This window comes from Cucurbita moschata, unplaced genomic scaffold (genome assembly GCF_002738365.1).
Source record: "Cucurbita moschata cultivar Rifu unplaced genomic scaffold, Cmos_1.0 Cmo_Scf00075, whole genome shotgun sequence".
NCBI classification, from domain to species: domain Eukaryota; kingdom Viridiplantae; phylum Streptophyta; class Magnoliopsida; order Cucurbitales; family Cucurbitaceae; genus Cucurbita; species Cucurbita moschata.
In genome coordinates this window covers 248,022-274,292 of record NW_019268591.1, presented here as the reverse complement: position 1 = coordinate 274,292, position 26,271 = coordinate 248,022, and the positions used below count along the sequence as shown (strand labels likewise).

The 26,271-nt window shown below is 38.1% G+C and overlaps 1 protein-coding gene across 1 annotated transcript; it reads right to left on the bottom strand.

Annotated features, from left to right (window-relative positions):
* Positions 1-21,402: 21,402 nt before the first annotated feature.
* LOC111438471 (coiled-coil domain-containing protein 30-like) lies at positions 21,403-25,304 on the bottom strand. Its single transcript, XM_023076383.1, has 3 exons — positions 24,640-25,304; positions 23,738-23,863; positions 21,403-23,341 (listed from the first exon to the last, which is right to left on the bottom strand). Exons 1-3 carry the CDS (start codon positions 25,072-25,074, stop codon positions 21,782-21,784), a joined length of 2,121 nt encoding a protein of 706 aa, XP_022932151.1. The 5' UTR covers positions 25,075-25,304; the 3' UTR covers positions 21,403-21,781.
* Between the last annotated feature and the right edge of the window lie 967 nt (positions 25,305-26,271).

Here is a 26,271-nt window from a genome sequence, read left to right as displayed (position 1 = left end):
ATATGTAACGACCGGTAAAGAGGCGGGAACATCTGGCACCGTGGTGACAGGTATGCTTGCTATACTAGGACACTTTGGGTTGACATTGTTTGATTCTGGTTCTACCCATTCCTTTGTTGCTTTACCATTTGTTAAACAAGCAGGATTCGTAATAGAACCCTTAATGCATGCGTTGTCGGTCGGTACCCCAGCAGGGGTAGACCTAGTTACGAAAGATAGAGTATGGGACGGACAAGTGGTAATAGCTGGACAAACCATCCACGTAGACTTAAAGGTAGTGGATATGACGGATTTTGACGTCATACTAGGAATGGACTGGTTAGCAGAAAACTTTGCTACCATAGACTGCCATAAGAAGGAGGTGATATTCACACCTCCTAACGGACTTACCTTTAAGTTTAAAGGAACCTCCACAGGTACCACCCCGAAAATAATATCGATGATGAAAGCGAGACGCTTGATACAACAAGGGGGGTGGGCGTTCCTAGCTTATGCAGTAAATACAAAAGGAAAGGAAAAACCCATAGATACAATACCGGTAGTAAACGAATTTATGGATGTCTTTCCGGAGGACCTCCCGGGAATTCCTCCATCGCGAGAGGTAGACTTTGGAATAGATCTAGAACCAGGAACGGGACCCATCTCTAAGGCCCCGTACCGCATGGCACCAGCAGAACTAAAAGAGCTTAAAATACAACTGCAAGACCTGCTAGATAAGGGCTTCATTCGACCTAGCGTGTCCCCTTGGGGTGCGCCAGTGTTGTTTGTTAAAAAGAAAGACGGCTCAATGCGTTTATGCATTGATTATAGGGAATTAAACAAGAGGACGGTAAAGAACAAATACCCGTTACCCCGAATTGAGGACCTATTTGATCAACTACGTGGGGCGACAGTGTTTTCTAAAATAGATCTTCGATCAGGATACCATCAAATTAAGATTAAAAATGAAGACATACCGAAAACGGCCTTTCGAACCAGATATGGCCACTACGAGTTTGTGGTGATGTCTTTTGGTCTCACCAATGCCCCAGCGGTGTTTATGGAACTGATGAACCGAGTATTTAAGGAGTGCCTAGACTTGTTTGTGATTGTGTTCATAGACGATATCCTGATATACTCGAAAACGGACCTAGAACACCAAGAACACCTTCGCAAAGCCTTAACTATCCTAAGAGAGAACAGGTTGTATGCCAAGTTCACCAAGTGTGAATTTTGGCTACGACAGGTTTCGTTTCTGGGGCACGTAGTGTCTAAAGACGGAATCTTCGTAGATCCCAATAAGATAGAAGTGGTCACGAAATGGAAATGCCCAACAACGGTCACCGAGATACGAAGTTTCTTGGGACTGGCGGGTTATTATCGAAGGTTTGTCCAGGACTTCGCTAGAATAGCCACTCCTCTCACCCAATTAACAAAAAAAGGTGTACCTTTTGTTTGGGATGATACTTGTGAGGCCAGCTTTCAAGAACTAAAACAACGACTAGTATCCGCCCCAGTGCTCACAGTTCCAGAAGGTTCTGTGGGATACGCGATTTACAGTGACGCATCCAAAAAGGGATTAGGTTGTGTACTGATGCAACATGGCAAGGTTGTTGCGTATGCGTCACGCCAACTAAAAGATTACGAGAAAAACTATCCTACACATGATTTGGAGCTGGCAGCAGTAGTGTTCGCGTTAAAAATTTGGCGACACTACTTGTATGGCGAAAAGACCCAGATCTACACGGACCACAAAAGCCTAAAATATTTGTTCACGCAAAAAGAATTGAACATGCGGCAACGTAGATGGTTAGAGCTGGTAAAAGATTACGACATAGACATCCAGTACCACCCTGGAAAAGCAAACGTAGTCGCTGATGCACTGAGCCGAAAAGTAGTACACTCGTCGGCCTTCATCACCAGGGAGCCACGAGTGCGAACTGATTTTGAACAGGCTGATATCGCGGTAGTAACCAAAGAAGTTGCCGCCCAAATAGCCCGACTGACAGTGCGCCCCACGCTCAGACAAAGAATCATAGACTCACAACGTGAGGNCGTTAAAAATTTGGCGACACTACTTGTATGGCGAAAAGACCCAGATCTACACGGACCACAAAAGCCTAAAATATTTGTTCACGCAAAAAGAATTGAACATGCGGCAACGTAGATGGTTAGAGCTGGTAAAAGATTACGACATAGACATCCAGTACCACCCTGGAAAAGCAAACGTAGTCGCTGATGCACTGAGCCGAAAAGTAGTACACTCGTCGGCCTTCATCACCAGGGAGCCACGAGTGCGAACTGATTTTGAACAGGCTGATATCGCGGTAGTAACCAAAGAAGTTGCCGCCCAAATAGCCCGACTGACAGTGCGCCGAACAGGCTGATATCGCGGTAGTAACCAAAGAAGTTGCCGCCCAAATAGCCCGACTGACAGTGCGCCCCACAGGCTGATATCGCGGTAGTAACCAAAGAAGTTGCCGCCCAAATAGCCCGACTGACAGTGCGCCCCACGCTCAGACATCGCGGTAGTAACCAAAGAAGTTGCCGCCCAAATAGCCCGACTGACAGTGCGCCCCACGCTCAGACAAAGAATCATAGACTCACAACGTGAGGATCCAAATAGCCCGACTGACAGTGCGCCCCACGCTCAGACAAAGAATCATAGACTCACAACGTGAGGATCCAAGCCTAAGTAAAATCCTAGACCAATTGGCTGTTGGCCCAGTGGACGGATTCACTAAATCAGCAGATGACGGATTATTATGCCAAGGGCGTTTATGTGTACCACCCATGAGCGGAATAAAGAATGAAATCCTAACGGAGGCACACAACTCAACCTTCTCGATACATCCCACCCATGAGCGGAATAAAGAATGAAATCCTAACGGAGGCACACAACTCAACCTTCTCGATACATCCAGGTGGAACAAAGAATAAAGAATGAAATCCTAACGGAGGCACACAACTCAACCTTCTCGATACATCCAGGTGGAACAAAGATGTATCAAGACTTGAAAAAACACTTCTGGTGGCGAAGTATGAAGAAGGATATCGCGGAGTTCGTGAGTAAGTGTCTAGTGTGCCAACAAGTAAAAGCCCCTAGGCAGAAAACCGCCGGGCTACTACAACCTCTAAGTATACCGGAATGGAAATGGGAAAACATTGTCATGGATTTCATAGTAGGCTTACCCAAAACATTAAAGGGCTGTACGGTAATCTGGGTGGTCGTGGATTGCCTGACAAAGTCGGCTCACTTCCTACCGGGTAAGGCAACATATACAGTAGACAATTGGGCACAACTGTATGTTAAAGAAATTGTGAGGTTGCATGGAGTACCAGTGTCAATTGTGTCGGATCGGGACCCACGTTTTACGTCGACCTTTTGGCGCGGACTCCAAAAAGCGATGGGTACCCGCCTCGACTTTAGCACAGCCTTCCACCCCCAAACAGATGGCCAAACAAAACGATTAAACCAAATTCTGGAAGACATGCTTCGGGCATGTGTTATGGATTTCACAGGGAGTTGGGACACCAAACTACACTTAATGGAATTCTCTTACAATAATAGCTTCCAAGCAACCATCGGGATGGCACCCTTTGAAGCGTTGTATGGAAAACAATGTAGATCCCCCTTGTGTTGGGACGAGGTAGGAGAACGAGAATTGATAGGACCCGAGCTGGTCCGTGTCACCAATGAAGCAATTCAGAAAATCCGAGTAAGAATGCGTACCGCGCAGAGTAGGCAAAAGAGCTACGCCGACGTTAGGCGTAGGAATTTAGAGTTTGAAGAGGGGGACCCAGTGTTCCTAAAAGTAGCCCCCATGAAAGGTATTCTAAGATTCGGGCGCAAGGGGAAGCTCAGCCCCCGGTTCATTGGACCGTTCGAAATTTTAGAAAGAGTAGGTCCGGTAGCTTACAAACTAGCTTTACCACCTTCACTTTCAAGCGTACACGATGTATTTCATGTGTCCATGTTAAGGAAATATATTCCAGACCCGACGCACGTAATAGACTACAAACCTCTCGAAATTGAGGAAAATTTAAGTTACGAGGAGAAACCAATTAAAATTCTAGCCCGAGAGGTGAAAGCCTTACGTAATAGGAGTATAGGTTTCGTTAAGGTATTGTGGCATAACCACCAAGTCGAGGAAGCTACGTGGGAACGAGAGGAGGAAATAAAGGAAAAATATCCCGAGTTGATCCACGAGTTCGAGGCTTTCGAGGACGAAAGTCCTTTTTAGGGGTAGGTAATGTAACGGAACCGGAAAAAAAAAAAAAAAAAAGGGTGGTCGTCGGCAGAGCCGAAAACTCCGGCGTTCGCCGGAGTTTTTGCTCACACACGACCCACAAAGGGCGGCCGAGGGCTGGGTTGCCACAAAATCGCGTCCCCGACCTTCAGCCACCCTGGAAGAACCTGCAAAGAAACGAAAACGGTAAGGGAAAGGTGAGAGAACAGAAAACGGACGGAACTCCGGCGAAGCCGAATCGTACGAATCGACGTCGAAACCCCCATTTCACACCATAAAAGTAATCCCAGAACCCTTTACACACATCAGGAGTAGGTTCTACGCGAATCCCGTACGCTGAACACCGCCGGCAAGGAAGACGGAACGGCGGACTTCCGAGCTTCTCCAGATCCGGGAGTGCGAGGCCCTTACCAACGAAATCGGTATCAAAAAAAGACGTCGGGACGACGTTGTCGAAGAGAGAGAGGGATCGCCGGAAAATCGCGCAGGCAGTCGGGCGAAGAGGACGAAGTCCGACCCGCGATCTGGATCCGGGAACCCGAACCGAACCCCGTACCTTCGGTCAGCCCAGAACCCACATTACCCGCAGCCCAAACACCCGACCTCCAATCGCAAGCCGGCCCATCAACCCGCGGCCCGTCACACGCGAGCCGGCCCATCACTACGCGGCCCATCAACCCGCGGCCCGTCACCCGCGAGCCGGCCCATCACCGCGAGCGGCCCGTTAACCCGCGCCTCGACCCGAGACGCCTGCACACACGTCGCTCTCGGATTGTGCCACGTGTCACGTCGGCAGCGCGGCTACTCTCGGCTCAGGCGGCTTCATCGGCTCGGTGGTGGCTCGGCGGCTTCGGCGGCTTATTGGGCTCGGGAAACCTGTTTCCAGCCCGTTTGACACCGTATCGACCCTCCCGGACCTAGTTTCGGCCCTGTTTAAGGTAAAAGGGAACATTTTAAGGTCGTATTTCACAAATTCCAGTTGGGAATTTATTCTTATTTGTGAAATACTAACGAAAGTGACTCATGAACTAATAGGAACCAACCACCAACGGAAGCGTAGGACGTCCACGAGGAGCTAGGAGCTTACGTTATATTCTAGGGAGTACTTCGGCTAAGGCCTACCAAGTAAGTGGCTCACCCGTTGTAGGTTACGCGTTAATTGCTGAATGTTGGCACGTGCCCGCGGTTATGCACGTGCCATTAAATTGTATGCTAGCTTAGTGTGCTTAAGTACGAAATCATGTGATCGTGAATGTATGTTGTCTATGCTGCTTAGTTGATGTGATATGAATGCATGTGACGATGTGTGACCCTTGTATGATTATGGCTTGTTTTATGAATATTGAAATGCAACTGAATGAATTGTTTGACATGAAATACGGTGAATTGCATGATACATAACCCCGCTAGGAATATGTATGATATGTAACGAAATGAGAATGAGAATGACATGTAAGCATGAAATCGGGACACGGGGTTACGTTCATTAAATGGTGACTGTAGGACTAGTGGGACCTCATGCATATTGTGTGATCATGCATTTGGGGGGATACCCCTATCCCATCACGAGGGTACGGACGCGTACATCCAAATGGCAGGACCACGATCGTTATGCCCTGCATAGCGCTGCCGTGACGGTTTTAGTTTTAACGGGTCCCGGTGGGCCCCCAGAGCATGCCCACCAGCTAGGGACAGTGGCCCAGCGGTGTGCGAACTAGCTGGTGAGCCCATACTCGCACGTATGGGCTGCGTGTAGAGTATATGGTACATGTCCACGGTTACCTGTTAGGATTACACCGTAGGGAAAACGAAACGAAACGGAACGAAACGATAGGTCCCATCATTTCATTGCATGTGTATGTCGCATAACCCCGATAGGGGGTCACTTACTGAGTATTCTAGAAATACTCAAGCCTCGTGCTACTTTACTTTTGCAGATAAGGGCAAGGCACCCATGTGACGACGACGACGGCATCGTACCCCCAGGATCGTGGCACATGCATAGGGTAGTGGGTTGTTCTTTTTCCATTTCGTAGTCTAGGCCGAATTTGGCTGCATCATTAATCTAGGTTAGTATAGGAGGAGAGGTGTTTGCATAATAAACCTTAGGGTAGAATAAAATATGCATTTTTGGTTTCTGTTCCCTTTCCTTTCCTTCAATTTCTCTTTTTCCCTTGTAACCAATTTTCCTCTGAGGTAATAAAAGGCGAGTGCGTGTCGCAATAACGAACAGGGCCCATTAAATGTATATTCCAAATTTCAAAGTATAGTAATGACCTTAGATTAGACAAGTAAAATATTAGGGTCGTTACAATTCGAGAGCTGCACTGTCACAGAGGGGTGTCGTTTCGGAGCGTCAGTCCCTTGTCAGTGTTTTAGAGTCCTTCGTCTGTTTTCATATTTGCAGTCTTTTGTATTTCCTTTTACATTTGTAATTTCCTTTGTAATATTTTCGAAACAAATCTTCTCTTTCTTTTGTTTTAATTGAATGATATTTTTATCTTTTATTTTATTTCTATCTTTTACTTTGCTCCTATTTTCTTTCTTTTCTTTTTTGTTTATTTTTTATTTCGTCTTTTAGGTCACGGTTCGAGTTTTTGAAGCCTCGAACATCGGTCGTGACATTAACATTGGTCCTTAACATTTAATTATACCTCATAATTCCTACCATCCTAACTAAGAATTCTACTACGAAATAGAATAAAATTAACCACATTAAAATTAGAACTTAAATTATCCTCACCTAGAGATTTAGTTTCTTTGATCTGCTCTAATGGTTAAAATGGGTCATCCCCTTGGTTGATGTTTGGACTTCCACTACTCTAAAAACTTAGGATGAACTCAAACAAGTTACCTAATTTTAAAACCATTTTCTTTTTTCTGGTGAGGGATTAGCTTTGATTTTTTATTGGATTTGGCTTTAGAAAAAGTTGCAATCACTCGCAAAAATATTTATTAAACATATTAGGTATCAAAAGTGATAAATCTAGAGTATTTAAAGAATCAAATTCATTCACAACTTCGCAAGGGTGAACAATACAGGTGCTAGTATCACTCTATGGTCTTCCTAAGACTTAAGATTTTTCAAAATTAGCAACCTAAGTAAAGTCCGCAATATTCTGTTAACGATCTTGTTTGTGTCACGAATCATTTTTGGAAGATTTGAATCATGAATCGTGATATAGACAAATAAACAAACATCGAAAAGTATGCTAAAATGATATATATAGATACGTTTACAATTGAAAGTACCATTTGAATTTTAATACAATTCAAAAGGACTCTTTGTTCTATTAATCTTTATTACTTGTAATAGCCCAGAAATAAATAAAGAAATAAACAAATAAAAATAATTATAAAAAAAATAGTTAAAATAATAAAATAATAAATAATTAATTAAAAATTAAAAGAACAAAAACATTTGGTAACCATCCCTCCTTCTTCCTTCAATCTCTCACCATTCCTTCCCTAAAAATAAATCTGGCAACAAATCACTAATCTCTTCTCTGTAAAAACAACTGTAGATTTACCCTGAATTCTTCATTTCTACAAAAACAAATAGAAAAAGAAAACAAAAGGTTTAAGCAGACTAGCTCCGCCGGAGGAGATATGTCATTTGAAGAGGTCAGTATGTTAAATCTTCCTTTTATTTTATTAAATAATATTAATTTGGTTACAATTATTTAGTTTTGAATCAGAGATTAAATGAAAAGAATTCTGTATGAGTTTAGGAAATCAAAACCAATTATATTTTAGATTTATTAAATTGTTGCAATGATTTAGATCTGCTGAATTGTTGCAATGATTTAGGTTGTAATTTGATATGAATTATAGGAAAAGAATATAACCAAATGAATGATTAAATTAAAAGCTAAGAATATAATTGTTAACTAAATCAGAAGAAGACAAAGGAAATAAGAAAAAATGAGATTGAGATAGAAATACAGAAAAGAAAAATAATAATAAAAATAAAAAGGAAAGATTGAGAAGTAGAAATAGATTAACAAAATTGAATAATACCCTTCTTAAAAATAATTACAGAAGAATAGGAAAGATTTGTTGAACAAAATTTAAAAGTAAGGAAATATAGAGTGGAGTGAGCTCCTTTAAATTTTGTCTAACACTAAATATCAGAATTTTACTATGGCCAATCTAAATTAGAGAAATAATTTTATAGAGTTCAAACTTGAAACTGATGTCATGAACTCATATAGGTTGACTCGGTTTTCAAAGGACGGAATAGAACTTTCATTAAAGATATATTTGTGATAACGACTTAAGCTAGCCAGGTAAGTGATCTTACTATTGGCATGGTTATATTTGATGTTGACACGTGCCTTGTAGTTCTGTACGTGTCATATATATTGATATGTGTGAATTGTTTGTGGATCGATATGCTTCCTATATGTTATGTTATGTTATAATATGTGGTTTGTATGATAATAATTATGGTACGATGTGCTCAAGGATATGTTTGAGATAGAATACGAGAAGGATGCACAAAACAGAATGTAACGATAGGAGTAAGATACGTTCACGAAACGTTAGGTTAGGTTACATACCGGAGTGCTATGGATAGGAGAGATTGATGAAAGAATACGGTTAGGTTATGGGTAGAAAGGGATAGGTTTGTGATAGATTGATAGAACGATGGCGTTAGGATACGTTCTGGTGATGATATGACTAAGGTACGTCACGTAATGATATGTCCGTGATAGGTATAAGAACGTTAAGGCTATGGTAAGTTAGAGAACGATATGACTATAAAGTGTTTATGTTATGACTTGGTTATGATATGATCCATTGTATGCTAGATTATTGTGCTCAAGTACGAAATCATGTGAACGTGAATGTATGTTATTTATGTTGCTTAGTTGATGTGATATGAATGCATGTGACGATGTGTGGCCCTTGTACGATTATAGCTTGTTGTATGGGTATTGAAATGTAACTGAATGAATTGTATGACATGAAATACGGTAAATTGCACGATACATAACCCCGCTAGGAATATGTATGATATGTAACGAAATGAGAATGAGAATGACATGTCAGCATGAAAACGTGACAAGGGGTTATGTTCATTAATGATAACTGTAGGACTAGTGGGACCTCATGCATATTGTGTGGTCATGCATTTGGGGGGATACCCCTATCCCATCACGAGGGTACGGACGCGTACATCCAATGACAGGACAACGATCGTTATGCTTTGCATAGCGCTGTCGTGACGGTTCTAGTTTTAACGGGTCCCGGTATAAGGGGCTCCCAGAGTATGCCCACCGGCTAGGGACAGTGGCCCAGCGGTGTGCGAACTAGCTGGTGAGCCCATACTCGCACGTATGGGCTGCGTGTAGAGTATATGGTACACGTCCACGATTACCTGTTAGGATTACACCGTTGAGAAAACGAAATGAAACGAAACGATACGAAAAATAAACGAAACGAAACGAAATGAAACGAAAGATAGGTCCCATCATTTCATTGCATGTGATTGTTGCATTTAACCCCAATAGTGGGGTCACTTACTGAGCATTTCTTTAAATACTCAGGCCATGTGCTACTACATTTTTCAAGTTAAGGCAAGACATTCCTATACGGCTGACGACGGCATCACAACTCGAGATCATGGCACATGCATAGGCTAGTGGTATTTGTTTTCCTAGACTTAGGATAGAATAGGATGTTTTAAACTTAAACGCTTATTTATTTTATTTCGGGTCTTTTGTTGTGTCGTTTTAAAGATGTTTTCGAAACATGTAAGTCCATGGCTGTGTTTTTAAGTTAAAGGTTATGTTTTATGGAATTTAAATGAAGTCTTCCGCATTCAATGTTTATGGTATGTATAAAGAAGCGACCTTAAATTAAATGGAAAATTTCGGGTCGTTACCTTCCTATTCTTGTTATGGCATATGTCATTGATTTGAGTGGTTAATTTTAGAGATTGTGAAACGAAGTCCAACTTTTAGTAGTTATTACTTGAAAATAGCTAAAACTCTTACCTTTTGTGAAAATAAGTAATCATATTTTTAAATTCAATACACTGCGACAAGAATACCTCCCGCTAAGATTTACATAAATTTTCCAACTACACAATTTGCTGAAAATTAGGAGAGAAAAACAACAAATCTTAACCCACAAAACTAAATTGTGGTAATCGAACTTAATTTGGGTAGCATCTCTAGATTTTAACTAACTTAAATTTGTTATCGTTATCATCTTCAACCTAACCTCTTTAAGGGTGAATAATCATTTAAAAAGCATCTTCGTAATCATGTATTTACATGTTTATAAAGAATCTTTAAAATAACACAAACGAAATATTAAAAAAAAAGTTAAATACTAAAAGTAATAATACTCTATACTAATTTAAGGTCTAAGAATTGAAATACCACTATACTATATATGTGTCATGGTCTTTACTTGCAATGTTGTCGTTAACCGTATATAGATATTTTGTCTTTACTTGAACAATAGAAATAGCCAACAACTTGAGTATTTTAAGAAATCCTAAGTAATTGACATTCAAGAAATGCAAATACATGCAACTCATAATCAGAGACCTATTGTTAAAACCATTATAGAGGCGGCCTCAAGCTCGAACAAAATTGGATGTGTAGACTTTCTTACACACGACCCTCACATGCGAGCCTAAGTCCATTAGGCGGTTCGCACACCCCTGGGTCTATCATAGTCGGGCTAATTGTCTGCAGCCGAACATCCAGATGTTAGCAAACCCTCGAATATCATGCAAGGCATGATCATCATCATCATCACAGTGTACACGTCTATACTCATCATCATAAATGGAAAAGTAACCCAATGTAAATGAACATAAAATATGTATAAGCTTCATATAGTTTTCATTTTAAATTATTCTTATGACACGACTTTATACATCATTCACATATTACTCTAGGTAACATACATGCATTAGCCTTCATACATTTATCATCGTTAACATCATTTAAGGTTGTGTCTCAGAAAACTCTTCATCATAATGCAAAATGGCATCTCGTACTAGCACATCATATTAATATTAAATATCATCATATTGAGTAATCTCGTCATCATGCATCTTATGAATGTCATCATGCATCATCATCATTATATCATCGTCGTTATCATATCATCATAACACCATCATCATTATATCATCATAACACCATCATCATTATATCATCATAACATCGTAATATTATAACATTATCATAATATAATATCACATCATACTAACTCACATCATCATAATATATATTCACATTATTACCATCATTGTACATAAGCATAAATGACACATGCAAAGGTCACTAGACACGTGTCGTCATTCATAAGGCAAGTCATCTGACTGGGACGATGGTAAGGTCAGTTACTTGATTAGCTTAAATCCAAACTTTGCAAGTGAACCTATGTGAGCCCATGACATCAATTTCAAATCCAAACTTTACAATATTATTTAGCTAAATTTTACAATGACCCATGTGTTGTAGACTTCATGTAAACCTTAGAGATTTTGCATGAATAAAGTATTGGAATGTTTATATATGTGTTATTTTTATTAATGATCTATGGGATATAAATGTGTCTAACAATTTAATACTTTTTTAATCGTTTTCTCATTCTTTCTAAGTTTTTTTTTTTTTTTAATTCTATTTACCAGTTATTTTGTTGCCAATTTTAATCCATTCTTACTTTCTCAATACAATGACTACGGATTAATTTCCTAAATGAGAGTTGTCATTTAATTTCCAACTCACTCATTGTAACCAAGATTTCCTAACACTAAGAAAATTGTTGTCATTTAATTTATAACTCAAAACTAATTTATTGTAACAAAATTAATATCATTTAAGAAAAGAGTAAGGAAAATATAAAATATGACTACTCCTGTAACAACCCGAAATTTTCTACTTAATTTAAGGTCACTAATGTATACGTGCCATAAACATTGAATGCGGAAGACTTCATTTAAATTTCATAAAACATAACCTTTAACTTAAAACACAGTCATGGACTTACGTGTTTCGAAAACATCTTTAAATCGACACAACAAAAGACTCGAAATAAAATAAATAAGCGTATAAGTTTAAAACATCCTATTCTATCCTAAGTCTAAGAAAATAAATGCCACTATCCTATGCATGTGCCATGATCTCGAGTTGCGATGCCGTCGTCAGCCGTACAGGAATGGCTTGCCTTAACCTGAAAAATGTAGTAGCACATTGCTTGAGTATTTAAAGAAATACTCAGTAAGTGACCCCACTATTGGGGTTAAATGCAATAATCACATGTAATGAAATGATGGAGCCTATCTTTCGTTTCGTTTTCTCTACGGTGTAATCCTAACAGGTAATAATGGACGTGTACCATATACTCTACACGCAACCCATACGTGCGAGTATGGGCTCACCAGCTAGTTCGCACACCGCTGGGCCACTGTCCCTAGCCGGTGGGCATACTCTGGGAGCCCCTTATACCGGGACCCGTTAAAACTAGAACCGTCACGACAGCGCTATGCAAAGCATAACGATCGTTGTCCTGTCATTGGATGTACGCGTCCGTACCCTCGTGATGGGATAGGGGTATCCCCCCAAATGCATGACCACACAATATGCATGAGGTCCCACTAGTCCTACAGTTATCATTAATGAACATAACCCCTTGTCACGTTTTCATGCTGACATGTCATTCTCATTCTCATTTCTTTACATATCATACATATTCCTAGTGGGGTTATGTTTCATGCAATTTATCGTATTTCATGTCATACAATTCGTGCAGTTACATTCAAATCTTCATACAAACAAGTCATAATCGTTCAAGGACCACCCATCGTCACATGCATAACATATCACATTAGACTAAAGCATACATAGCATACATTCACGTTCACATAACTATGTACTTAAGCACAATAATCTAGCATACAATGTACCATATCATAAACAAGTCATAACGTAAACACTTCATAGTCATATCGTTCTCTAACTTACCATAATGCTATCGTTCTATCAATCTATCACAAACCTATCCCTTTCTACCCATAACCTAATCGTATTCTTTCATCAATCTCTCCTATCCATAGCACTCCGGTATGTAACATAACCTTAACGTTAAATGAACGTATCTTATTTCTATCGTTACATTTCGTTTTGTGCATCCTTCTCGTATCCTATCTCAAACATATCCTTGAGGATATCGTACCATAATTATTACCATACAAACCACATATAATAACATAACACAACATATAGGAAGCATATCGATCCACAGACAATTCACGCATATCTATATATATATGACAAGTGCAGAACCACAGGGTACGTGTCAACATCAAATATAACCATGCCGATAGTAAGGTCACTTACCGGTTAGCTTAAGTCGTTGTCACGAATATATTCTTAATGAAAGTTCGATTCCGTCGTTATCCTTAATGAAAGTCCATTGAACTCCAAGTCAACCTATGTGAGCTCATGACATGAGTTTCAAGTTTGAACTCTATAAAATTATTTCTCTAATTTACATTGTCCATTCTTAAATTTTCTCTAATTTACATTGGCCATTCTTAAATTCTGATATTTCTTGTTAGACAAAATTTTGATAGAGTTGATTGCCCTATGATGTTTCCTGTTTTCTTTGTTTTTTTTTTTTTTAAATTATGTTCAACAAAATCTTTTCTCAATCTTCCCATCTTCCATGTAACGACCCGAAATTTTCTACTTAATTTAAGGTCGCTACTGTATATGTACCATAAACATTGAATGCGGAAGACTTCATTTAAATTCCATAAAACATAACCTTTAACTTAAAACACAGTCATGGACTTACGTGTTTTGAAAACATCTTTAAAACGACACAACAAAAGACTCGAAATAAAATAAATGAGCGTTTAAGTTTAAAACATCCTATTCTATCCTAAGTCTAAGAATATAAATGCCACTATCCTATGCATATGTCATGATCTTGAGTTGCGATGCCGTCGTCAGCCGTACAGGAATGGCTTGCCTTAACCTGAAAAATGTAGTAGCACATGGTTTAAGTATTTAAAGAAATACTCAGTAAGTGACCCCACTATTGGAGTTAAATGCAACAATCACATGCAATGAAATGATGGGACCTATCTTTCATTTCGTTTCGTTTCATTTCGTTTCGTTTCGTTTTCCCTACGGTGTAATCCTAACAGGTAATCTTGGACGTGTATCATATACTCTACACGCAACCCATACTTGCGAGTATGGGCTCACCAGCTAGTTCGCACACCGCTGGGCCACTGTCCCTAGCCGGTGGGCATGCTCTGGGAGCCCATCGAGACCCGTTAAAACTAAAACCGTCACGGCAACGCTATACAGAGCATAACAATCGTTGTCCTGCCATTTGGATGTACGCGTCCGTACCCTCGTGATGGGATAGGGGTATCCCCCAAATGCATGATCACACAATATGCATGAGGTCCCACTAGTCCTATAGTCATCATTTAATGAACATAACCCCGTGTCACGTTTTCATGCTTACATGTCATTCTCATTCTCATTTCGTTACATATCATACATATTCATAGCGGGGTTATGTATCATGCAATTTACCGTATTTCATGTCATACAATTTATTCAGTTACATTCCAATACTCATACAACAAGCCATAATCGCACAAGGGCCACACATCGTCACATGCATTCATATCACATCAACTAAGCAGCATAAATTACATACATTCACGTTCACGTGATTTCGTACTTAAGCACAATAATCTAGCATACAATGTATCATATCATAACCAAGTCATAACGTAAACACTTCATAGTCATATCGTTCTCTAACTTACCATAGCCTTAACGTTCTTATACCTATCACAGACATATCATTACGTGACGTACCTTAGTCATATCATCACAAGAACGTAGTCTAATGCTATCGTTCTATCAATCTATCACAAACCTATCCCTTTCTACCCATAACCTAACCGTATTCTTTCATCAATCTCTCCTATCCAAAGCACTCCGGTATGTAACCTAACTCTAACGTTTCATAAACGTATCTTACTCCTATCGTTACATTTCGTTTTGTGCATCCTTCTCGTACCCTATCTCAAACATATCCTTGAGCACATCGTACCATAATTATTATCATACAAACCATATATTATAACATAACATAACATATAGGAAGCATATCGATCCACAGACAATTCACACATATCAATATATATGACACGTATAGAACCACAGGGCACGTGTCAACATCAAATATAACCATGCCGATAGTAAGGTCACTTACCTGGCTCACTTAAATCATTGTCACAAATATATCTTTAATGGAAGTTCGATTCCGTTCTTTGAAATCCGAGTCCACCTATATGAGCTCATGACATTAGTTTCAAGTTTGAACTTTATAAAATTATTTTCCTAATTTATATTGCCCATATTAAAATTCTGATCTTTTCACAAAATTTAAAGAAGCTGCCCATCAAAATTGTGATGTTTTAGACAAAATTGGAAGGAGCTCACCCTTTTATTTGTTAAATACTGTTTAACAAATCTTTCTTCCATCTCTCTCATTTCTTTTTTTTTTCAATTCTGTAAATAGGTTTTTCATTGCGTGGACAGATATTATTGGCCAATTTTAAGTACAGGCTACTATCTTTTAGTTTATAGATCTGCCACCTAAAATTTTATTGAATCTAACCTTATAACTTTATTTCGTATAACTAAAATGCTAACAAAAATCTAATAATTGTATATGGGATCTGATTATTACATAATATCAAAGAAGATTTGAACCTAAATTAATTTGTTATAACCATCACTAGGAAAACAAAATCTGCAATCTACAATTTGTTGAAAAACCATTTTACTTCTCAAATCTGACATTTTTGTTTTTCTGTTTCTTTGTTTTTCTATTTCTTTTTTTTTTCTTTTTTTTTTTTGCCGTTAAGATGGGTTGAGAGATAATTGTGGGAAGGGATAGAGAGGTTAGTGGTGGGGAAAGTTTTTTTTTTTTTTTCTTTTTCTTTTTTTAAATTTAAATTTTAATTAATTAATTAATTAATTAATTATTATTATTTTAACTATTTTTTTTTATAATTTTTTTTATTTGTTTAGTTGTTTATTTATTTTTGGGCTATTACATTCCATTCTTCCATCCTTCTAATTATTTTGGAGATATTATTGACCAATTTTATTAATCATCCTCCTAAATCTTCCATTTTATTTTTACTTTTTTTTTTTTTTCTTTCTTTGTTCTGGATTTCCATCTCTATTTAGTTTTTTTTTCTTATTTCCTTTGTTTTCCTTTTGATTTAGTTAACAATTATATTCTTAGATTTTAATTTAATATTCATTAAGTTAGGTTCTTTTTCTATAATTCATATAAAATTATCGACCACCTAGATCCTTGCAACAATTCAGGATCTCTAAACAGTCACGAGATTTGAAATATAATTGGTTGTGATTTTCTAAAACTCATACAAAATTCTTTCCATTTAATCTCTCCTTCAAAACTAAATAATTGTAACCAAATTAATATTACTTAATAAAATAAGAGGAAGATTTAACCTACTAACCTCTTCAAATGACGTATCTCCTCGGCCGACTTAAACCTTTTTTTTTTTCTATTTGTTTTGGTAGGAACGAAGAAATTCTGGGTAAACGTTCACAGAAAATAATTCCTGATTAATTCCCAAATTTATTTTTAGGGAATGAGTGGTGAGAGATTGAAGGAAGGAGAAAGGATCAGTTACCAAAGGTTTTTTTTATTGTTATTTATTTATTTATTTTATTATTATTATTATTATTATTTTATTTTGTTTTTCCGGGTTATTACAGCTCCCTATTCCAATGACACCTCTTTCACATGGAACTAAATCTGTAAACATGTTATAGGTTAGGCACTATTTGAGAAGTTTAAATGACATCTATCTCACATGGCACTAAATCTGTAAACTTGATACACATTAGGGAGTTGGTTAAAATAATCTGTAAACTTGATACACATTAGGCTATTTGAGAAAGGATTTGGTTGAAGTATTTTAGGCAAGGAGCAGTGGGAGGTTGATGGATCAGTTATTGTTATTATTAATTAACTTATTTTCTTTATTATTATTTTTTTTTTTACTTTTTTTTAGTGGGTTGAAATTTGGATTTATATTAACACGTTTCAGTCTTCCTAGAAATGTGTTACTTAATATAAATATAAATGATATTAATATAAATGAAAATGATAAGATGAGACTAGTTGGACCAGAGGGTTGTGTTACATAATGTTCAATGGGCATATGTTGCTTAATATAACAAAGAGACAAGATTAGAGGGTTGTGTCAAAAGAGATAAGAAGATGAAAATTAGAGGGACCTCATGCATGTTGTATGTTCATAAGCATAGGAATACTTCCCCTAGAGATAATGAGTGTGGACGCGCACAATATGATGATGAGGGTGTTCATGGGGAGCATGATATTAAGGGTTTCGCTGACCTTCTAACGTCGCTACAGAGTAGTTTGACCAGAAAGGGTCCAAGGGTATGCGAGCCCCCTGGAGATTCACACCTGCACGTGCAGGTCGTGTGTAGAGAAGTCCTACACATTCATAGTAGTCCGAGACTGGAGACCACCCCTAGATGAGATAGAGATAGGTCCCAAGAACATGATTGTATGTGTTTGCATTTGCATAGCTCCCTATAGTGAGATCTGAGTATTCTTCAAAATACTCAAGCTATGTGTCATATCATTTTTCAAGTTAAGGCAAGGGGCACATGTACAATCCGATGGTGGCATCGCGAGCAAAAACTGTGGCACATACATAAGGTAGACTCATATTTAAATTTCTAGTCTTAGGTTAGAATATGTTGTTTTGCATTTTTTTTTTATTTTCTCTAAATTTGAGTATTTCGTATTTAAACACATAAGACTATAACTGTGTTTTCTAGAGAAGACGCTTTAAATATTTTGACATTTATACTATAGATAATGTTTTCTATTACGAGTTATATACTTCTGCATAACAGATGAGCATGAGACGTTAGTAACAACTCTAAATATCTAAAAATTTAGGATCGTTACACATGCTCACGTGCGCAAATGTGGAGAATACGCGCGTCTACACATGCGAGTAGCCACCCACATCTTGGTAATGTACTTGTGCCTATCACGCGACATGTGGCACATTGTGTGTGGCGTGGCTAAATCGATTAGGGTCAACCGTCAGTTCTATGCACGGTTTGCTAAGTGGAATACGAGTGTAGGTCGGATGCAAATCGAACTACTTGGCAAACGAAACCCTACTGGTTAGTGAACATGCGACCCTCTCACTTTGCAGCACATGTTCATTCCTTGCAAAAGCACATAGCGCCTGCTTGCGACATGTGTCCTTTAGGTATTCACTACCAACAAAACTTTTCCAAAAACTGATGAATATTCAACCTATTTTCTTCTCATTTTCGTACCTTTTATAGAAAACTCACATCAACTTAGTTCCTCTCTCTCTCTCTAAAAGTTGTAAATTTTGGTTGGACTCCAATAAGAAATAATCAAGTTCAAAGTTGGTCTACAATTCCAAACTCACAAAATTATTATTCCTTTGACATTAGCTAGATCACTGTCTTCCGATTTAAAATAATTTCAATTTCCTTTACGAAACTTGTGACAAACTCCTTCGGAACAACGTATAAAAATTCATAATTCCTTGATTTTTCATGGATTTGAACAAATTGAGCCAATTTCATTTTCTTTCTCTACGAATCTAACCCACCTCCCCTATTTTCTTCTCTCTTTTCCTTTTTCTTTCTTCCTCCTTAATGATCTTATTAGGATTCTTAAGTACCCCTTAATTAGAAAGGTGGATCAAAATCACTAATTTACTCCTCAACTTTGACTTTGGCTTATTTTTCTAATTTTTTATTATTTTCTTTTATATTTTTGTTGAGTTTCTTAGAATATTTTTCTTCTCTACTTCATCTTAAAATTTGACTTCTAAGCCCCTCAAAAAAAAATTCCAAAAATTTAACTTTAAAAGAAAAAATCGAATATTTAATACTTCGTCGAGACTTGGGTGTTACATAAAATGTGTCTAGAGATTTATAAAATCAATTTTAAGTATAGACTCACATATGAAGAAACTCTATAGACGATGTTGATGATGTCAATCATGTGTATACGTATATACGTGATTATATTCAAGCTTCATTGAAACAATGACAAACCAAAAAGACGAAAATAAGGCATTGAACATCATTTCTTAAAAAACAGACTTAGATGTTCAAGGAACCTGATAAGCACCACGTCCATCTCCATCTCCATCACGTGCCATCTCCTGTTCGGGTTGATGGCGTACTTAATGAATCCAAACATCACCCCAACCCAAAATCCACAAGACACTGATATCTCTTCATTTGATAATCATGACTAATCTTAACTAGATGCACGATATTAGGATTATACTTTTTGTACCATATGGCTTCTTGATCTTAACACATTCGTAATAAGTCTTAATGGAAACTCAAGTCATATTTTAATTTTTCGCCAAAGTTTGTGACTTCGTCGAACCTTAAGTAAGGTTCTCCTTTACCGAACGAACACAACTCGTGCAGAAACTAATCTTGTTTGGCCATACATGCCACCTGTGCATGCATGTTTGCTGTGACGCCAAAAAAATGTGTGTATTTATGTATACACCCACGTATATATGATGAAAGTTTGATATTTTGGACTGGATCGAATAAATAAGGGAGAGGTTGGATTGAAAAAAATGGAAAGACAATATGGAGTCATACACAGTGACCAACAGCCTCCACAGTGAAAAGAGTCAAACCACCTACCAGATCCTTGCTCATAACTCCATGGATTTGTGGTGCGCACGGATTTAAATCGAGAGAGAAAGAGCCAAAAGGAGATCAATTGAACAAAGGAAATCGAAAGGAACCACGAGCACCGGCAAGCTCTCGAACCCAAATGATCAATGATGAAATATGTTGGTAATCTCAAAGAAAAACAACGCCACAAGTATTATCAAGTGACCAAGTCAACAAGTAGGGACGGTTGGAGCGCAACTACTAATCGTGAACTTTCCACTTGATATATAGTGGTTAGTTGTCACATGCAAGGGGCGCCAAGAGTCGTAGAGTATGCTATCGAGGAGCATTTGGTAGACAAGGAGCAAACAGTTAGAGTACTAATCTGCATATAGTGCATAGGTTACCTCATATACAAGAGACTTACTCGCAAGCTCGTTACAGGGCAAGTCGACTCGTGTGCCAGTAGCATAGCTACCCCTACATTTTGACCTAAGTAACTTAGTTATACACCCTAAGTAAGGGTATATAGGGCTTCAGTATGTAATAAGCCTTGCCTAACATAGACAGTAAGCCAATTAGTTATACACCCTAAGGGGGTGTAAGGGCTTAGATACACAATAAGCCTTACAGGCCTAGCAGAGACGATAAGTCATGGCATTGACTAATGCTAGAGTCAGTATATGAGTACACAGCTTAAGGAATCATTGTAAGGATGAAGTTCGAAAGCCTACAAATAATCTGCTTACGAGATATCTTTATACTCCTTCAATGTTAGACCACTGTGATAGAAGGGAGTGTGTAAATGCATGCAGCGACTAGAAGGATCCCTAGAGAGTTTTTTCCACCAATGTTGCTTTTATTATTATTTCAATATTACCTACTTCTAAAACTCATGATATTTGTGAGTTGTTTCGATGTAAATCTACCGAATGTTTTATATGCTTAAATATTATTTTTACATTAAGTTCGAATGCATATTAGAATCCCCTCCTTTGTAAAAATAAAACTTATAATCTACGTGGCAAGGTGTGATTCAAAATCTCAAAAAATAGGTCGTTACATTAGCTCGCTGCGATTCTAGCCGACTTACCTCTACTCTAAACTAAGTCATTCGACTCGACCTTGCCTCTACTCTAAGCTAAAGTCTTGCATTCGACTAAGCTAAGGTCTTGCATTCGACTCGACTGCAATGTGGTACCCTCCCCTCAATAGTGTACATGCTTAATCCAATCATTACTTCAACCTAAAATCCACAAAACACAATTATCTCCTCATTTTGGTAATTAGAGGATTAAACCTTGGACACACGGCTTCTAAGAGGTACAAAGAATACCTAACTAATCCGTGTAATCCCTGCGTTACAAATCATTCTATTTTTACTACCTTAGGCATAAAAAAGAAATCAGAAGGGTATTTTACATTGCAAATTATAAATTACAAAGATGAGAATGAACAGATCGATCAGCTAGGTCACCTACATGAATTTAATTTTTTTTTTTTTGTTTTTTTTCCCCTCAAGAGGGCCCCTGCAGCTTCTAAGAGATACTAAGAATACATTACATCCGAACTTGCATTGATGTTAACAGAACAAAAAAATGAATCATTCAGTTATAGCCTAGCATTGTTTACCTCAACGGATGAATCTTGGATAATCGCTTTGGGCCAAGCCTGATGGTTCAAAGCTTCCTTTGAAGATCATGAGCATCTTCTATGGACAGAAATTAAATCACTTTGGTTATCAAAAGCAAGCACTGCATTTTAATTCTACACCTAGATCTTATGCTTCAGGACCTGGCGCAACTGGACCTTATGGCTTTCCATCCTTGCCTCCAACAGCTTCGCCTTTAAACTACCTTTGATCGTGTTGCGAGGAATGCATCCTTTCTTCCCTCGTGTCGCGTGACCATTGCCTGAGTCAGGGGAGCTCCACTGTCCAGCCAATTCTGGAGGACTAATCCCGCTTCTCACCGAGCCCCCATCTGCCGAAAAGATACTTGCACTCGATAATCTTCCATTTGAGAGCCTGGCGTTTATGCCCTCAAGGGAGATTAGTTTGTATCCTTCATTGTTTGAGCACGATTTCCAAAGCCGTGCAATGGATGATATCTTCTTTAATTGCTTTGATGGAACTGAGCAGACTTCACTGATTTCAGTAAGGGGTGAGTCTCCACCTCCATTTCCTTCCCATTCTATCCCACTCACGGAAGCATTACTCTCCCGATGATTCTTTTTGATAGACGCAACACTCTGTTCTGGGGAATTGCTTGAGCCCTGATCCTCTAAATGACTCACAGTTTCCCAGCCACTCTCATCTTCTTCTATACCGCTGTTACGAGCAACAAAGGAATCCGTATGTCTCTGAATGCCGATCCTATCGGTAACATTAGCTTCTAGACTCGCAGTCTCGACTTTAGAAGCGTGACAAGGCGGGCTGTAAGCATCGCACTGTCCAATTTCCCTCTCATTCGATTCTCCAAAATTGACATCTTCAAACACAGAGAAGATATCATCTGGGTTTGAAGGTTCATAAACAAATTCTGTGACATCTTGAATATTAACAGAGGCGGCAGCCTCTCTAAGTAGCAAAGCTTTTTTCATCTCTGATACATCTGGGGTTTCACTTTTCAACCTTAAGAAGTCTTCAAGGTCTGCTACTAGATTACGCATCTGTGAGTATTTCTCTTCAAGTGCCACCTTGGCATCAACCAGCTTCATTTGAACACGTTCTTCGCGCCATACCTCCGCCATCTGTAACATTCTCCGTTCTTCATCTGCTTCATCTCTCAATTTCATGGATTCTCTCTTCAGAGCTTCTATTCTTGCTTTGTCTTCACCAACTTCCTTTGCAAGTTCATCACATACTTCCTCAACCAAGGATCTTTCCTTTCTTTCTTTTTCATAGTCTTGCATAAACCGCTTTACAGATAGCTTAGCATCGGCCAACTCATTTACCAATTTTGAATTGATCATTTCCACCCTTTGTCGGGTTTTCTTTTCTCTGTTCAACTCAGCCTTTATATCATCAACACATGCCCTTATTTTCTCATGCTCTCTGCTCCGCCATAAGGTTTTTTCTTCAGCAACTTTCCTCAAGAAGTATTCGAGCTTCTTTTTCGAAGCATTACGCTCAGCTTGAAGTTCCTCGATCTGCAAGTGGGCTTGCTCTAGTTCAGATTCAAGCGCAGAAAGGGCCAAAACAGCACCATGCTGATCAAGAAGTCTCATTTGGTTGTAAATTTGACGTGCCTCAACTGGAGTTTTCAAGCATGCAGGTTCCCACTTGGTTGCCCCCTCCATTGCTGAGTTCGAATATCGAAATGAGGGCTCAAACTAGAAGAGCAAACCAAGAATTTACGAAACAGGGTCATAAACTACGTGAAATATAAATAAGACAGAAAGAGAGATTGCAGAACCTCTTATCTATTATCATTATCATTGTGATAAGAACATCATAGATATTATGAATTACTAATCAGTTCCATTCATCCATAACAAAAACTTAAAGAATGTAGCCATGCAAATGACATAAAATGATTACTAAAGTAGAAACATATCTAGTTGTAAAAGATATCATGTATCCATTTTATTATCTGAAAATAACAAGCATATATAGTACAACTTGTTTGTTAAGTTACACAGACAAATATAGGTTTCTCTCATGTTATCTGAAAATCAAAAATATTTACATTACACTATAAAGTCTATATATATAGTAAAAAGTCAAACCTTGCACAATAGTCGATTTCTCGAATCAGAGACAGAATGGGGACTATGTAATAGATCATTCATTTCAGAATTAAATGCTATCTTCTCATCAGGATGGAGAGCTGGAGCCAAATGACCCGTGCGAGGCTGAAAGGAAAAGTTTCAAGAAAAATGAATAAATACAACTGAGGCCTAAAATCTGGAGAACTAAATCACCAAGTTTGATGTGTTCAACCACAACCATTTGAAGCAAACCAATAAATATTTATCCTAGGCAATGCAACTGAATCATCCATGCATGCATTCCCAGTATATGGATGATTGAGCTGTTAATTCCTAGACTTGACATGTTTCGAGCAGCACAAATAGTTTTAACTAACTTAAGTTTAGCTGGAACACAAAGACAGCATAAAATTTCCACATGTAACAGAGGATTCAAGTCTGCATAAAGAGAATATTAGATTCATCTTCACCAAAAAGAACATAGAAGAACACATGGTGACGGGCATCTCTAGCATCAATTATTTTTCTTATATGAAAAATGCAGGACATTTCATTGACACGACGAATTATCCAAAGGAAGGAAGAAAGGGCAGAAGCCAAATCCCACAGGTGAGGGAGATTAGGAGAAACCTCTCCAAAATCAAAATCAATGTTTTTGTAGTTAGAATAACAATGAGATTGGTGATGAACCTTTAAATGCAAATTTGTCTGTAACAGATAAGACCAAAAAGCAAAGCTTAAACGAACAGAACCAGTGACGATCCAAGTCATATTCATATTGAAAGAGGCAGAACCATCACAAATCGTCGAAATTCCTTTTACTTATATCTTCAATTCCAGAGACCAAATCGAAATTTTCGACGCATAACCTAAACAAACACCTGAGATCGTCTAAAGCGAGAAAAACAAGCAAAAGTTACCTGAAACCCTACGAGATCCTCCGTCCTTCCCTGGCCACCATTCCTCCCTTCACTAGCGGCCGCCTCCTGCAGCAGCAATCTCCAAATTCCAGCCGCGAGCTTCCTGGCCGAAACAACGACTTTTCTTCCTTTACAACCTCGAATGCGACCTCTCTGGCTGCTTTCCAGAGGCAATCTCTTCTCATCTTCCTCCTGCTGAACTCCATTAGCTCCACTCCCCGCGTCGTCGATTTTCCACTTGAGCAAGGGCGTCTCAGGCCGGCTCCGCTTCCCAAGGGGAGCAACAACTCTTCTAACACGGGCTGGACTTCGGATTCTCCGCCGCGTAGGCCGACTGGAACCAGGCCTGTAATGCAGATCCAAATCTGGGAGTTGGTTGAGTGTGGGCGGAAAAGGCGCCGGAAGCTGAGGCTTCTTGGGAGATACCTTCGTCATCTCCCGCGAGACATGGGCAGTGAGATAGATGATGAAGATGATTCTGAGATTGTTGGTCGATTTGGCGAAGAAACACGGTGGGTTGAGGGGTTGAGGGGTTGAGGTAAGGAGGGATGAGGAGGGCCTGTGAGAGAGGAAGAAGAAGAAAGAGGGTGAGAGGATTTAGTCTGACAGTGGAAAACGACGGTCGTAGCGTATGATACGGTGTAAGCAACTCATTGTATACGCATCTCTGTTGTTCTGTACAATCGCAGTCCCACCGCCGCTGCAGGGCTTAAGCTTAAAATATCAACTCCTCTTTTTCTTTTTCTTTTTTTCATTTTTTATTTTATTTTATTACAAACCCTCTGTATGCACGCCTTAAATAAATATAAAAAACTATTACGAGACCCGAGCAAATAAACTACAACAAATTTACATTTAAATTAGGGTGAGCTCGTTAAACAAATTCTAGAAGACCTTAGAATCACTAGTGCAAAGTTGTGCTCCATTAAATGCACTTTAATTTACATTTAATAATCTTAAATTTTAAAGACGTTTCATTTATTACATAATTTAATTATAATTTAAATATTTATTTGTCATATTTAAGTTAGTTTTTTAATATAGGAGTTAGAGTTATATTGAAATCGGTAATAAGTAATAGTCATTTTAATTTTTTTTATATCCTTTTTTATTTCATGACAGGTAACACTTTTCTTCTTCGTTAATTATTCATTTTCGTGAGAAAAAAAAAACATTAAATTTTATTATATTAAAATTAAAATCCCTTTAAAAATAATTTGTTTACAAATTTAAAAAATATATTTTATTGAAATAATATGAATTAATAATAGCCAGAAAAAAATAACTTTTAAAGATTTACCAAATTAATCCTTATACCTTATGAATTTTAAAAATGTAATTTGGACTATAAAAATTTCATCGAAATTAAGAGAATATTTGTAACGATCCTACTTTTATCATAAGACTGAAACGTTACTAGGTCATGAAATTTAAAAATTAACTAAAGGTCAAAGTTCTTGTAAGAACCGGTCAAACATATAATTTCAAAATCTAAAATAATAATAACAACATGCCATACTAACAAAATTCAAACTAGGCCAATTATTAAAATCATGATCAAAACAAAGTAACATGCTAACATCAAATAACAAAAAAAAAATATTCTAACGTAAAAAAAAAAAAAAAAAAAAA